Source organism: Scyliorhinus torazame, chromosome 12 (genome assembly GCF_047496885.1).
Source record: "Scyliorhinus torazame isolate Kashiwa2021f chromosome 12, sScyTor2.1, whole genome shotgun sequence".
Classification (NCBI taxonomy): Eukaryota; Metazoa; Chordata; class Chondrichthyes; order Carcharhiniformes; family Scyliorhinidae; genus Scyliorhinus; species Scyliorhinus torazame.
The window spans coordinates 3,841,970-3,858,823 of NC_092718.1; the positions used below are offsets into that span (position 1 = coordinate 3,841,970).

Consider the following 16,854-nt stretch of genomic DNA (forward strand, 5'->3'; position numbering starts at 1 on the left):
AATAGACAGTAACAGTCTGTCCTGTGTTTAAACATGCAACAAGAGATTCTAACAACTGAAATGAAAATATTGTATAAAAACATAAATAGCAGCAGGGGTATGACATATGGCCCCTTGAACCTGCTTTGGCCTTCATTATCATTCTGACCTTTGACTTCCACACCTTTCCACTTGACTTTTCTTTCAAATATATTGTTCACGAGATGTGAGTGTTGCTGGCCAGGCCAAGTTATTGTTTTCCCGGATCACCCTTGAAGAAGATGGTGGGCTGCCACCTTAAATCAGTGTAGTCCGTGTGGTACGATACACAGTGCTACTGGGAAGGACGTGCCAGCATCTGACGGCAGTGAAGAAACGGCAACATATTTCCATGATGTGGAGATGCCGGCGTTGGACTGGGGTGAGCACAGAAAGAAGTCTGACAACACCAGGTTAAAGTCCAACAGGTTTATTTGGAATCACTAGCTTTCGGAGCTCAGCTCCTTCACCACCTGTTTGTGGATTTGGGGGGGGGAGGTAGAAGCGGGCTGTCCGGGGTTGGGAGATTCAGGTTGGACGCTGTGGATGGAAGATCTCCAGAGGAGGTGAGGTCAGTGACAGTCCTGGAAACAATGGTTTGATGTTCGGTGATGGGATCATGGTCCAGGGGAGGTAGGAGGAAGTGTCTGAGAGTCATGAGGTAGAGGTCAGTAAGTCCCACAACAGGAGCCCCACCCTTGTCGGCAGGTCAGATGAGAGAGTCAGAGTTGGACCTGAGAGAGCGGAGTGAAGATATTCCGTCTCTGTGATTGTAGCTTTGGAAGGTGCTGTTAAAGGAGTATTTATATAGTTAGTCCAGTTCAGTTTCTTTTTTTAAATGTATTTATTGGATCTGGGCGTAGCTGGTCAGGCCAGCATTTACTACCCGTCCCTAGTTGCCGTTCAGATGCTGGTGGTGAGCTGCCTTCTTGAACTCCTGCAGTCCAAGTGATGTTGCCACAGTGACAGTGAAGGAACGGCGAGATATTTCCAAGTCAGGGTGGTGAGTAACTTGGAGGGGAACCTCCAGGTGGTGGGGTTCCCAGGTATCTGCTGCTCTTGTCCTTCTAGATGGCAGTGACTGTGGGTTTGGAAGGTGCTGCCTAAGGAACCTTGGTGAGTTCCTGCAGTGCATCTTGTAGATGGTACACATGGCTGGCACTGTTCGTCGGTGGTGGAGGGTTTGAATGTTTGTGGAAGGGGGAGCAATCAAGCGGGGCTGCTTTGTCCTGGATGGTGTCGGGCTTCTTGAGTGTTGTTGGAGCTGCGCTCATCCAGGTAAGTGGAGAGTATTCCATCACACTCCTGACTTGTAGATGGAGGACCAGGCTTTGGAAAGTCGGGAGGAGAGTTACTCACCACAAGATTCCTAACCTCTGATCTGCTCTGGTAGCCACAGTATTTATGTGGCTAGTCCAGTTCATTTTCTGGTCAATGGTAACCCCCAGGATGTTGATTGTGGGGGATTCAGCGATGGTGATGTCATTGAATGTCAAGAGGCTATGATTAGATGCTCTCTTGTTGGAGATGGGCATTGCCTGGCACTTGTGTGGCGCCAATGTAACTTGCCACATCAACCCAAGCCTGGATATTGTCCGGGTCTTGCTGCATTTGGACAGGGACTGCTTCATTATCTGAGGAGTCACAAATGGTGCTGAACATTGTGCAGTCATCCGCAAACATCCCCACTTCTGACCTTCTGATGAAGGGAGGTCATTGATGAAGCAGCTGAAGATGGCTGGGCCTGGGACACGACCCTGAGGAACTCGTGCAGTGATGTCCTGGAGCTGAGATGATTGACCTCCAACCACCACAACCACGAAAGACTCCAAATGGTGGAGGGTTTCCTCCTGATTCCTGTTGGCTCCAGTTTTGCCAGAGCTCCTTTATGCCCAGTCAAATGATGCCTTGATGTCAATCTCATCTCACCTGTTCAATTGTAATCTTCCAGGGTGTTGATGGTGGAGATTCAGCGATAGTATTGCTGTTAAATGTTAATGTTAGATTCTTCTGCTGGACATTGTCACTGCCTGTATGACACCAATATCCTTTGATTCCCTTAGAATCCAAAAATCTATTGATCTTGGACTTGAATATATTCATGATTTGAGGAGCGTCTGCAGTAGGTAATTCCAAGCATTCACTATTCTCTCATCTTCGTCCTCACCGGCTGACCCTTTATCACCAGACTCTATCCCCAAGTTCCAGGGGCGAAATTCTCCTACCCGCCCCGCCACATTTCTGCCCCGACCGGCCGGCGGGAGTCTCCGTAACACCGGCCGGTCAATGGGGTTTCCCGTTGTGGGGCAGCCCCACGCCGTCGGGAAACCCCCGGGCGCCGGCAAAACGGAGACTCCCGCCGGCGGAGAATCCAGCCCCTGATTCTCCAACTAGGGGAGCATCTACCTTGTTGGCCGATCACAGAATCTTGTTTGAAGAAAGTTGTAAATAACCAGAGGCACATTCTGCCTCAGTCTCTCCTCCTGGAACATCCCTCATCCCAGAAATCCATCTCGGAAACTTTGTTGCATTCTGTCTAAGGCAAATATATTCTTGGTGTGGAGAGTCAAGCTACGTAATTCCTCAAATATCAGCAGCAGCTCAGTTGATGCATTTCAGTGCAGTGAATTGTTTAGTTTGTGACCCAATATTATTTTCAGCGTTATATACACTGTGTCCATAAACCCAGCAGGAAAGACGATCAGAGTATAAGTGAGGCACGAAATGCCTCAGATCTCTTTGCTGTTGTGGTGATACCCCACTGTACCTCCCTACCATTGTACATAGTTATATAACAGTTGTGTGTAACGTGGCCCTGTAATCCTGTGTATGGTACTGTGTATTGTACTGTAGCTCTGTAGAGGTTCGGTCACCTGTATGTAACCTGACCTGGCCACGGAGAGCTCCGCCTTGGCCACTCCCCCGGGAGTTAGGTATAAGACCCCGCTTCTGAGACCTGACCCATTTTGTCTGGGGTCGTCTGTGTCGGGTAAGCTTCTATGTAGTGTGTTAAAGCTTTGGTTAAAGTCTCACATGTCGTTGTGGTTCTTGACGCTAAGTGCATCAGCTGTTAACCCCACTGAGCTACAGATGGTCATAGGATATTCTCTATTTTAATAGCCATTGTTAAAGCCCTTGTAGCAATGCCTAATGTCCTTGACATAAGAAAAAAGCCAAAAAACATGGCTTGAAGTGAGGGGGACATTGGGGTATGGAAAAGATCTGGAAACTCCGACTCTTGGAGATGGAAGGAAATTGTTCTCCAGGACTGCTCCCTATAAGGGAAAATAATTTTTCCTGTTCAGGTGGAGTCCATATCACCGTCTCGGAGATAGACCCCGCACCATCTCGGAGACAGACCCCGCACCGTCTCGGAGACAGACCCCGCACCGTCTCGGAGACAGACCCCCATCCGTCTCGGAGACAGACCCCGCACCGTCTCGGAGATAGACCCCGCACCGTCTCGGAGACAGACCCCGCACCGTCTCGGAGATAGACCCCGCACCATCTCGGAGATAGACCCCGCACCGTCTCGGAGACAGACCCCGCACCGTCTCGGAGACAGACCCCCACCCGTCTCGGAGACAGATCCCGCACCGTCTCGGAGATAGACCCCGCACCATCTCGGAGACAGACCCCGCACCGTCTCGGAGACAGACCCCGCACCGTCTCGGAGACAGACCCCCACCCGTCTCGGAGACAGACCCCGCACCGTCTCGGAGACAGACCCCGCACCGTCTCGGAGATAGACCCCGCACCGTCTCGGAGACAGACCCCGCACCGTCTCAGAGACAGACCCCGCACCGTCTCGGAGACAGACCCCCACCCATCTCGGAGACAGACCCCGCACCGTCTCGGAGACAGACCCCGCACCGTCTCGGAGATAGACCCCGCACCGTCTCAGAGATAGACCCCGCACCGTCTCGGAGACAGACCCCGCACCGTCTCGGAGACAGACCCCGCACCGTCTCGGAGATAGACCCCGCACCGTCTCGGAGACAGACCCCGCACCGTCTCGGAGATAGACCCCGCACCATCTCGGAGATAGACCCCGCACCGTCTCGGAGACAGACCCCGCACCGTCTCGGAGACAGACCCCCACCCGTCTCGGAGACAGACCCCGCACCGTCTCGGAGATAGACCCCGCACCATCTCGGAGACAGACCCCGCACCGTCTCGGAGACAGACCCCGCACCGTCTCGGAGACAGACCCCCACCCGTCTCGGAGACAGACCCCGCACCGTCTCGGAGACAGACCCCGCACCGTCTCGGAGATAGACCCCGCACCGTCTCGGAGACAGACCCCGCACCGTCTCGGAGACAGACCCCGCACCGTCTCGGAGACAGACCCCCACCCATCTCGGAGACAGACCCCGCACCGTCTCGGAGACAGACCCCGCACCGTCTCGGAGATAGACCCCGCACCGTCTCGGAGATAGACCCCGCACCGTCTCGGAGACAGACCCCGCACCGTCTCGGAGATAGACCCCGCACCGTCTCGGAGATAGACCCCGCACCGTCTCGGAGATAGACCCCGCACCGTCTCGGAGACAGACCCCGCACCGTCTCGGAGACAGACCCCGCACCGTCTCGGAGACAGACCCCCACCCATCTCGGAGACAGACCCCGCACCGTCTCGGAGACAGACCCCGCACCGTCTCGGAGATAGACCCCGCACCGTCTCAGAGATAGACCCCGCACCGTCTCGGAGACAGACCCCGCACCGTCTCGGAGATAGACCCCGCACCGTCTCGGAGATAGACCCCGCACCGTCTCGGAGACAGACCCCACACCGTCTCGTAGACAGACCCCGCACCGTCTCGGAGATAGACCCCACACCATCTGGGAGATAGACCCCGCACCGTCTCGGAGACAGACCCCGCACCGTCTCGGAGAAAGACCCCGCACCGTCTCGGAGACAGACCCTGCACTGTCTCGGAGATAGACCCCGCACCGTCTCGGAGATAGACCCCGCACCGTCTCGGAGACAGACCCCGCACCGTCTCGGAGACAGACCCCGCACCGTCTCGGAGACAGACCCTGCACTGTCTCGGAGATAGACCCCGCACCGTCTCGGAGATAGACCCCGCACCGTCTCGGAGACAGACCCCGCACCGTCTCGGAGACAGACCCCGCACCGTCTCGGAGACAGACCCCGCACCGTCTCGGAGACAGACCCCGCACCGTCTCGGAGACAGACCCCGCACCGTCTCGGAGACAGACCCCGCACCGTCTCGGAGACAGACCCCGCACCGTCTCGGAGACAGACCCCGCACCGTCTCGGAGATAGACCCCGCACCGTCTCGGAGACAGACCCCGCATCGTCTCGGAGACAGACCCCGCACCGTCTCGGAGACAGACCCTGCACTGTCTCGGAGATAGACCCCGCACCGTCTCGGAGATAGACCCCGCACCGTCTCGGAGACAGACCCCGCACCGTCTCGGAGACAGACCCCGCACCGTCTCGGAGACAGACCCTGCACTGTCTCGGAGATAGACCCCGCACCGTCTCGGAGACAGACCCCGCACCGTCTCGGAGACAGACCCCGCACCGTCTCGGAGACAGACCCCGCACCGTCTCGGAGACAGACCCCGCACCGTCTCGGAGATAGACCCCGCACCGTCTCGGAGACAGACCCCGCATCGTCTCGGAGACAGACCCCGCACCGTCTCGGAGGCAGACCCCGCATCGTCCAGTGATGAGTGTGGTAATCCTGGCCACACCAGCTGACCCCAATCAAGTTCCTCCGAGGACATGAAAATACCCAACTTGTGGACCTCCGTCGCCCCTGCACTAATGTGGGACTGGTGGAGGCTGTGCTATAATTGGCCAGTTAGATATTCTAAAGTTTGGTGCCAAAGTGTCTGAGCTCCAACAAGGAGTCTGGGATTTCACCAGGGGCTCAGCAGGGGTTCACCAGGGGCTCAGCAGGGGTTCACCAGGGGCTGAGCAGGGGTTCACCAGGGGCTCAGCAGGGGTTCACCAGGGGCTCAGCAGGGGTTCACCAGGGGCTCAGCAGGGGCTCACAGGGGCTCCGCAGGGGCTCAGCAGGGGTTCACCAGGGGCTCAGCAGGGGCTCAGCAGGGGTACATGACCAGGGCTGCAGATTCGGGTCTGTCATTTCGCAAACATTGTAATGATGTGACTGCTATTTGTTGTCAGTAAGTAGAAGCTTTTTTGTTTTTGTTTTTTTTTAAGTATAAATTGAGAGTACCAAATTCTTTTTTTCCCAATTAAGGGGCAATTTAGCGTGGCCAATTCACCCACCCTGCACATCTTTGTGTTGTGGGGCTGAGTCCCACGCAACCACGGGGAGAATGTGCAAACTCCCCACGGACAGTGACCCGGGGCCGGGATCGAACCTGGGACCTCAGCACTGGGAGGCAGCAGTGCTAACCACTGTGCCACCGTGCCGCCCTGGTCAGTAAGTAGAAAGTAGATTAATCCAGGCATAATTCACTTTGAATATTGTCGGATGGACCACTTGCAGGTCACTGCTGGGAGCTGATGATCTGGGCTAAGTTTCCTTCCTGTTGTATGTATAATAATCAATGATTAGTATTGTAAATAATTTAATTTAATTTTATGATCTTTAATGTGACAAGTAGGTTTACATTAACACCGCAATGAAGTTACTGTGAAAAGCCCCTAGTCGCCACATTCCGGCGCCTGTTCGGGTACACAAGAGGGAGAATTCAGAATGTCCAATTCACCTAACAAGCACGTCTTTCGGGACTTGTGGGAGGAAACCGGAGCACCCGGAGGAAACCCACGCAGACACGGGGAGACCGTGCAGACTCCGCACAGACAGTGACCCAGCGGGGAATCGAACCTGGGACCCTGGTGCTGTGTAGCAACAGTGCTAACCACTGTGCTACCGTGCTGCCCTAGTATTAGTATAAATAGGATTATACCCAAACTGCAGGCAACCATGCCACATTCATTCAGCAATTTAATGTCTCAACTTTTTATAATATTTTTCTAATATCTAATAACTAAAAGCTGTTGCTTCATCTGCTACTTATGTACAATATTTACTCTTGCATTAAATAAATGGGCGCTGAGGTATTTCCCCATTGACTATCTGCGGATCATGCAGAATTAAATTTGAACAGGAAATGTTATTGATAAATTAAGTGGGCTCTGATCAGGGTCTGATGGTGCATGGCCTTCGTACAAGTCTTTAAGTTCACTGGGTGAAAACGTAATCCACATGCTCCGTTTATCTGGACAGATTACAACAAAGGCTTGGTCAGGTTGTAATTGTAATTCTCATTAAAAATATGATTTGCTCAATTTGCACATGGACCATGTATGAAACTCAACCAGTTACCACTGCTGACAGTGGACTCGGTCTGACTGGTGTCTGGGGTGAGCCAGAGGATTTCCTGTTGTTTTAATAATCAGACCTTGAACAATGGGGCTTTTTCATAATGAGCTTGAGTGACCCTCGCTCTTAACTTCCAGACAGGAATGCAGGAGTGCGAATTGGTGCTTTGTGCAGTCAGCGGGCAGGTATCTGACTTGTGTGCTGCCATTTTAACTCCTGTGCGTAAGGAAAGAGCTCAAGTTGAATTCAACCTCTGTTCTTTTACACAACCCTATGCTTAGTGTTCAATATTATAAATAGTAATAATCACTTATTGTCACAAGTAGGCTTCAATGAAGTTACTGTGAAAAGCTCCTAGTCGCCACATTCCGGCACCTGTTCGGGGAGGCCGGTACGGGAATTGAACCCGCGCTGCTGGCCTTGTTCTGCATTACAAGCCAGCTGATTAGCCCACTGTGCTAAACCAGCCCCATAACCAGTAGTATTGTACCCAAACTGCGGGCAACCGTGCCCCATTCATTCAGCAATTAAATGTTTCCACTTTTTATAATATCTAATAACTAAAAGCTGTTGCTTCGCCTGATATTTTAGAAGTTCTGCTGTTTTTATTTTGGCCATTGTTAGTCTTGTTGGCATTGGGCATGAGACAAGAAAGAACAGCGAACAAAGAAAATTTCAGCACAGGAACAGGCCCTTCGGCCCTCCCAGCCTGCACCGACCCAGATCCTTTATCTAAACCTGTCTTCCATTTTCCAAGGATCTACTTCCCTCTGTTCCCCGCCCGTTCATATATCTGTCTAGATGCATCTTAAATGATGCTATCGTGCCCACCTCTACCACCTCCGCTGACAAAGCATTCCAGGCACCCACCACCCTCTGCGTAAAAAACTTTCCACGCACATCTCCCTTAAACTTTCCCCCTCTCACCTTGAAATCGTGACCCCTTGTAATTGAGGCCCCCACTCTTGGAAAAAGCTTGTTGCTATCCACCCTGTCCATACCTCTCATAATTTTGTAGACCTCAATCAGGTCCCCCCTCAACCTCCGTCTTTCCAACGAAAACAATCCTAATTTACTCAACCTTTCTTCATAGCTAGCACACTCCATACCAGGCAACATCCTGGTGAACCTCCTCTGCACCCTCTCTAAAGCATCCACATCCTTCTGGTAATGTGGCGACCAGAACTGCACACAGTATTCCAAATGTGGCCTAACCAAAGTCCTAAACCACTGTAACATGACCTGCCAACTCTTGTACTCAATACCCCGTCCGATGAAGGCAAGCATGCTGTATGCCTTCTTGACCACTGTATCGACCTGCGTTGCCACCTTCAGGGTACAATGGACCTGAACTCCCAGATCTCTCTGTACATCAGTTTTCCCCAGGACTCTTCCATTGACCGTATAGTCCGCTCTTGAATTGGATCTTCCAAAATGCATCACCTCGCATTTGCCATTCTCTGCTCAACTCTCCAATCTATCTATATTTTGCTGTATTCTCTGACAGTCCTCCTCGTGATCTGCAACTCCACCAATCTTAGTATCATCTGCAAACTTGCTAATCAGACCACCTATACCTTCGTCCAGATGATTTATGTATATCACAAACAACAGTGGTCCGAGCACGGATCCCTGTGGAACACCACTAGTCACCTTTCTCCATTTTGAGAACTCCCTTCCACCACTACTCTCGGTCTCCTGTTGCCCAGCCAGTTCTTTATCCATCTAACTAGTACACCCTGAACCCCATACGACTTCACTTTTTCCATCAACCTGCCATGGGAAACTTTATCAAACGCTAAGGCAGTGAGCGGAAGCGTTAAATCTGCATGAGAAGACCCTGAGAGCAAATTGTTTGAGGTTGCCACAAAAAGCTTTTAAAGCCATAATGGAAGTATTTATCATGGATCTGATTTGAACATCTTTTTTGTGGACCCAACTCCACTTACCCACCCGCTCTCCATAACCCTTAATTCCTTTACTGTTCAAAAATCTATCTGCCTTTGCCTTAAAAACATTCAGTGAGGTATCCTGAGCTGCTTCACTGGGCCGGGAATTCCACAGATTTCCAATTCTTTGGGTGAAGAAGTTCCTCCTCAACTCAGTCCTAAATCTGCTCCCCTTTATTTTGAGGCTATGCCCCCTAGTTCTAGTGTCACCAGCCAGTGGACACAACCTCCCTGCTTCTATCCAATCTATTCCCTTCATAATTATATATGTTTCTTTCAGATCCCCCCTCATTCTTCTAAATTCCAATGAGTACAGTCCCAGTCTCTCCTCATAAAGGGATTAAGGGTTATGGTGTTCAGGCCGGAAAGTGGAGCTGAGTCCATAAAAGATCAGCCATGAACTCATTGAATGGTGGAGCAGGCTCGAGGGGCCAGGTGGCCGACTCCTGCTCCTAGTTCTTATGTTCTTATAAGCCAATCCTTTCAGCTCTGGAATCAACCCAGTGAATCTCCTCTGTACCCCCTCCAGTGCCAGTACATCCTTTCTCAAGTATGGACACCAAAACTGTACAGAGTACTCCAGATGTGGCCTCACCAGCTCCCTATAGAGCTGCAACATAACCGCCCTTTTAAACTCTATCCCTCTGGCAATGAAGGACAAAACTCCATTTGCCGCCTTTGGGCAGTTCATCGTGTAAACCTGCCTCATTAGGGACCCTGGGGACGTTTCACGACGGCGCGAACCGGGCCCGGGTACGACCGATTCTGGCCCCCGCAGAACCCACGGTTCACACCGCTCCAGCCTCCTTTCCTGGCACCAAATGGGCGCCGCGCCAATCCGCGCATGCACGGGGAACTTCTTTAGCGCGCCGGCGCCGACTCAACATGGCGTCGATGTTCAGGGGCCGGCCGCGCCAGAAAGTCGGCCCGACGTCGTGGCGCGGTTGCGGCGATTCTCCGGCCCAGAGCGGGGCTCAGAGAATCGCCCCCCCCCCCCCTATTATCTGTGTACTTTGTGTGGTTGAAATACTTTCAACAAACCCACTTTTCTCTCCAACTCCAGAGCTGCCATTCACTTTCGATCCGCATCCTTCAGCCTGAGTCTTCTTTTCCCTCTCTTCAGGTACTTCTGGTGTTTGCCAAGGAAGATAGCCAGAGTACTGGATTCTGCTGGGCGTGTGACAGGGCCGGCTACAAGTGCAATGTGGTACGGACGCCAGAGGCTGCACTGGAATGTTTCTTGGACAAGAATCATGAGATCATCGTCATAGATCAGAGACACTCCACGTATTTTGATGCAGAGACTCTATGCCGGTGAGTGTTGCTCTTGACTGCGGTTTAGAGACAGTTTATTCATCACTCAGTCTGGTCAGTTTTGTAAACACAGACGTTGGTGCCAGTGTCAGATTCAGTTTCGACCATTTGTATTAGGTTCAAATACCAAAGTCAAATGATGCTGTAAATACTCAGCAAGTTAGAATGAAAGGTCAGAAACCAGAAATATTAACTGTTTCTCACTCTGTGTCTGACCTGCGTAGTGGTTTCAGTGATTTCCATTTTGAATTATATTTGGTTTCAGATTGAACACTTTCCTTTTGAGTATTTGTGTTGAGTTCAAGTTATCTGTTGGTGTCACTCAGTTTCATATGCACCAATCAGCAGCTATGGGAATAATTTCATCTTTTTGAGAGACCGCTGTTGATTGAAATAATGCAGCAGATCAAAGCTCAAGTTGGCTGGGCTGGTTGGTGAGGCGGAGCGAGGCCAGCGGCGCGGGTTCAATCCCCGTACCGGCTGAGGTTATTCATGAAGGTCTCGCCTTCTCAACCCTGCCCCTCACCTGAGGTGAGGTGACCCTCAGGTTAAATCACCACCAGTCACCTCTCCCCCTCAAAGGGGAAAGCAGCCTCTGGTCATCTGGGACTGTGGCGACTTTACTTTTCCTAAATACATCACTGAGTTCCTAAAAATGGAACATTATGGCTTGAAAGTACTTTTAGTTTTAAATCTCAGTTTACCTCTGTAATTTTTTAATCTAATGTCTATTTGACCGTGCATGACTGTGATGGTTTTTAACACATCTCGGTCTGTTGTTAGAATGATGTGATGTTTCCCAAACGGCTGAAACCTGTCGGATTGCAAAACAACATCCATCCCATACCTGGTACACGATGTTAGTTAATTTTCTCATAGCTTGTTTAGTTTGTGTAGCGCGTATGCACGATGGGGTGGAGTATGGGGAGGTTGAGGTGCTTAATATGAAATTATTTCAGGATCTGTGCCTTGTGCAATGTTTCCTGGAATCAAGTGATCAGACTGAATCTTCCATAGATCACTGGGGATCCAATTCCATGGTCCAGTGTTACTGATTCTGATATCTGACTATACACTGTATTATATGTGATGATAAAGTAATTGTGGCTATTACTCGTAGATCCATCAGAGCAACAAAATCGTCAGAAAATGCTGTTGTTGTTGCTGTTGCGAAACGACCGTAAGTACTTTTTTTTTTGAATGGGAGCTGAAAGAAAGGCATCTTTTATTTAAGTAACTGGTTTGCATTTGGTAAGATGGGGAGATGGTGTAATGCTTTATGATATCAGAGAATCTTAGAATGGTGCAGCTTAAGGGGGTCTTTTGGCCCATTGTTCATGGAAGAATTATCCATTTAGTTCCACGTCCCTACTCTTTCCTCATAGCACTGACACATTTTCCCTTGGGGATACTTAACCAGCTCCCTTTTTGAAAGTTATTATGGAATCTGCTTCCATTACCCACTCATTCTGCATTCCAGATTATCAGAATTCTCTCCCCCCCATGTTACTTGTCTTTTGCCAATTGTGTTAAATCTGAATCCCACTGAAAATCTGTCTCCTTAGTCGCTCAAAACATGGACACCGAGATCTCTCTGCTCATCCACACTGCCAAGAATCTTACCATTAGCCCAGTACTCTGTCTTCCTGTTATTCCTTCCAAAAGGAATCACCTCACACTTTTCTGCATTAAACTCCATTTGCCACCTCTCAGCCCAGCGCTGCAGCTTATCTATGTCCCTCTGTAACTTGTAACATCCTTCCGCACTGTCCACAACTCCACCGACTTTAATGTCATCTGCAAATTTACTCACCCATCCTTCTACGCCCTCCTCCAGGTCATTTATAAAAATGACAAACAGCAGTGGCCCCAAAACAGATCCTTGTGGTACACCACTAGTAACTGGACACCAGTCTGAACATTTCCCATCAACCACCACCCTTTGTCTTCTTCCAGCTAGCCAATTTCTGATCCAAACTGCTAAATCTCCCTGAATCCCATGCTTCCGTATTTTCTGCAGTAGCCTACCGTGGGGAACCTTATCAAACGCTTTACTGAAATCCATATTCACCACATCAACTGCTTTACCCTCATCCACCTGTTTGGTCACTTTCTCAAAGAACTCAATGAGGTTTGTGAGGCACGACCTACCCTTCACAAAACCGTGTTGACTATCTCTAATCAAATTATTCCTTTCCAGATGATTATACACCCTATCTCTTATAAACCTTTCCAAGATTTTGCCCACAACAGAAGTAAGGCCCTCTGGTCTATAGTTACCGGGGTTGTCTCTACTCCCCTTCTTGAACAAGGGGACAACATTTGCTATCCTCCAGTCTTCTGGCACTATTCCTGTTGACAAAGATGACTTAAAGATCAAGGCCAAAGGCTCAGCAATCTCCTCCCTAGCTTCCCAGAGAATCCTAGGATAAATCCCACCCGGCCCAGGGGACTTATCTATTTTCACCCTTTCCAGAATTGCTAACAGCTCCTCCTTATGAACCTCAAGCCCTTCTAGTCTAGTAGCCTGAATCTCAGTATTCTCCTCGACAACATTGTCTTTTTCCTGTGTGAATACTGATGAAAAATAATCATTTAGCACCTCTCCTATCTCCTCGGACTCCAAGCACAACTTCCCACGACTGTCCTTGACTGGCCCTACTCTTACCCTAGTCATTCGTTTATTCCTGACATATCTATAGAAAGCTTTAGGGTTATCCTTGATCCTACCTGCCAAAGATTTCTGATGTCCCCTCCTGGCTCTTCTTTGCTCTCTCTTTAGGTCCTTCCTAGCTAACTTGTACCTCTCGAGCGCCCTTACTGAACCTTCATGTCTCATCTTTACATAAGCCTCCTTCTTCCTCTTGACAAGTGTTTCGACTGCCTTAGTAAATCACGGTTCCCTCACTCGACCACTTCCTCCCTGCCTGACACGTACATACTTATCAAGGACATGCAGTAGCTGTTCCTTGAACAAGCTCCACATTTCCATTGTGCCCATCCCCTGCAGTTTTCCTCTCCATCCGATGTATCCTAAGTCTTGCCTCATCGCATCATAATTGCCTTTCCCCCAGATATAATTCTTGCCCTGCGGTATATACCTATCCGTTTCCATCACTAAAGTAAACGTAATCGAATTGTGGTCACTATCACCAAAGTGCTCACCTAGCATTAAAGAAATTAGAAAGGATTAGGAAGGTGGATAGCTCTAGGGTTATAAGTAGTTATGTGTTTGGTGGTTTTAGATGTAACAAGAAATGCAATAAGGTTTAAATTGGTTTACTATGCATGTTGGTAAGTGTGGGGTGGGGTGTGATGATGTAGCAGGCATATTTCAAAGAAGGGCAGAACTGGATGCTAAACATTCTTGGACAGGGGGTGTTCTTTAAAGAGCAGGAACGCAGAGCAGCCGCAGTTCACAAAGAGCGGGAGCGCTGAGTGGTGAGCTCAGTATTAAACAGCGCTCGGGCCGCCACATGCCAAACGGATTCTATCAGGGGACCCAGAGGTCAGTGCCACCCTCATGAGCTTATGAGCCACCACTTTATACAGGGAGAGAAACCCTGTGGGAAGGAGAAAGGAGGACAGTAGGAGTATCTGTGCTTGTACGTCCTGGGCCCATACAGTGGAGCCTGGTCTCCAGTCTTCTTGGATCCACTTGCCACTGGACCATGGCTTTGCTCCATCAAGCCCATGTGGTAACTAATGCGCAGTAACCACTCCACGTTTAAATAACTGGCACAGGAATCTTCCATCCCTTAAAATGAAGTTTGGGACCTGGAACATCAGCACCCAGAACATCAGAAATCAAAGACACGGTGAAATTATCTCAGAATTGATGCAATGCAGAAGGAGGCCATTTGGCCCATCGAGTCTGCACTAGCTCTCCAAACGAGCAACATGACTGTGTACCATTCCCCTGCCTTTCCCCCGTACCCCTGCACATTGTTTCTATCTCAGTAATCATCTAACTCCCTCCTGAATGCTTCGATTGACCACACTTCGAGACAGTGCATTCCCAACCCGAACCACTCACTTTGCCAAAAAGATTTTTCTCACAGCTGGCGACTGATGTGAAAGAGATTCCAAAAATTGCCTTTCGACATAAAAATAATAAAATGGTACTGGGAGATGGGGTGGGAACAAAAGAGTGTATCTATTTATGGAGAAACGTTTGGGGCTTATGGGCAAAGGGCAGGGGGATGGGACTAGCGAAGTAACTAAGCCAAATGGTCTCTCTGCTGTAGCCAGGATTTTATTCTATAAATTTTGGGCGACCACATTTGAAAGTGAAGAAAAAGGTAAATCATTAATGAAGAAATTACGCTGGAATAATTGTTGAGACTGAAAACTGACAAACCCCCGAATGGCCTGCACCTTCAGCTTTTTACAAAAATGGCTGCAGAGATAAGTGCCTTAGTTATGATTTTCCAGAATCATATAGAACGGTCCTTGTGCATTGGAAGGAAGCAAATGTAGCCCCACTGTTCAAGAAAATAGGGCGAGACAAAATGACAAACTATAGGCTAACTAGCCTGACCTTGGGGAAATGCTGGAATCCATTATTAAAGGCATGGTAACAAAACAATTGGAAAATCACTTTGATTAGGCAAAGATAACATGGTTTTCAGAGTGGAAAATTGTATTTGACAAACCTATTTTTTGAGGGTGTACGTGTTTAATAATCTTTATTAGTGTCACGTCTTTCGGGGCGTGTGGGAGGAAACCGGAGCACCCGGAGGAAACCCACGCAGACACGGGGAGAAAGTGCAGACTCCGCACAGACAGTGACCAAATCCAGGAATCGAACCTGCACAGGCAGCACGGTAGCACAGTGGTTAGCACAATGGCTTCACAGCACCAGGGTCCTAGGTTTGATTCCCGGCTTGGGTCACTGTCTGTGCGGAGTTGGCACGTTCTCCCCGTGTCTGCGTGGGTTTCCTCCGGGTGCTCCGGTTTCCTCCCACAGTCCAAAGATGTGCAGGGGTAGGTGAATTGGCCATGCTAAATTGCTCTTAGTGTCCAAAAAAGGCACGGTAAGGTGGGGTTACGGGGATAGGGTGGAAGTGTGGGGATAGGGTGGAGGTGTGGGGTTAGGTAGGGTGCTCTTTCCAAGGGCCAGTGCAGACTCGATGGGCCGAATGGCCTCCTTGTGCACTGTAAATTCTGTGAACCTGGGACCCTGGCGGTGTGAAGCAACAGTGCTAACCACTGAGCTCCAGGCCGCCCAATGTGGATATGAGGGAAGGATATATGTTGGAAGGCATTTGATATAATGCCACATAAGAGGTTGTTGTAGATGTTTAGGGCTGTTTAACAGCCTGAAAACAGGTTATGGTAACGAGAGTTATTTTTGGGTGGTAGGGTGTAACTAGTGGAGTGTCTCGAGGCAGTGCTTGGATCTCTGCAATTTACAATCTAATATTAATGACCTGGGTAAGTGGACTAAGCGTAATGTATCCCAAGCTTGCTGATGATGCAAAGCTGTATGGACACGTGGGGCGGGATTCTCCCCTACCCAGCGGGGCGGGGGGTCCCGGCGGGATGGAGTGGCGGGAACCACTCCGGCGTCGGGCTGCCCGGTCCGCACCCTTAGGGGCTAGGCCAGCCCCGGAGTGGTTGGCGCCCCACCGGCTGGCGTGGAAAGCCTTTGGCGCCACTCCAGCCGGGGCCAAAGGGACTCCGCCGGCCAGCGGGAGTCCGTGCATGCGCGGGAGCGTCAACAGTTGCTGACATCATCCCCACGCATGCGCAGGGGGGGGGTCACCTACGCGTCGGCCATCGCGGAGACCTACATGGCCAACGCGCAGTAAAAGAGTGCCCCCCCCCGGCACAGGCCCGCCCGCGGATCGGTGGACCCCGATCGCGGGCCAGGCCACCGTGAGGGCACCCCCTGGGGCCAGATCGCCCCCCCCCCCAGGGCCCCGGAGCCCGCTCGCGCCGCCAGGTCCCGCCAGTAAGGGACCTTTTTCAATTCACGCCGGCGAGACTGGCATAGCAGCAGCGGGACTTCGGCCCATCGCGGGCCGGAGAACGCCAGGAGGAGACCGGCGCGATTCCCGCCCCCGCCGAATCTCCGGTGCCGCAGAATACGGCGGCCGGCAGGGGCGGGATTCACCCCGCCCCCCGGCGATTCTCTGACTTTTTTTTAAAGAGGTGAGAGAGGCAAATCTTGGGATTCACTGTGATTTGGGTATATTTGTATATGAGCCATGCAGGGCCAGGGAGCAACTGCAAATGGT

At 50.7% G+C, this 16,854-nt stretch overlaps 1 protein-coding gene across 1 annotated transcript in view; it reads left to right on the plus strand.

Annotated features, from left to right (window-relative positions):
• Positions 1–16,854, plus strand: part of pde8a (phosphodiesterase 8A) — a 163,607-nt gene that overhangs the window by 15,418 nt on the left and 131,335 nt on the right. The window contains exons 3-4 of the mRNA XM_072470290.1: positions 10,422–10,612; positions 11,733–11,792. Of these exons, the coding sequence (XP_072326391.1) occupies positions 10,422–10,612; positions 11,733–11,792 (251 nt within the window). The remainder of the gene's footprint in view (positions 1–10,421; positions 10,613–11,732; positions 11,793–16,854) is intronic.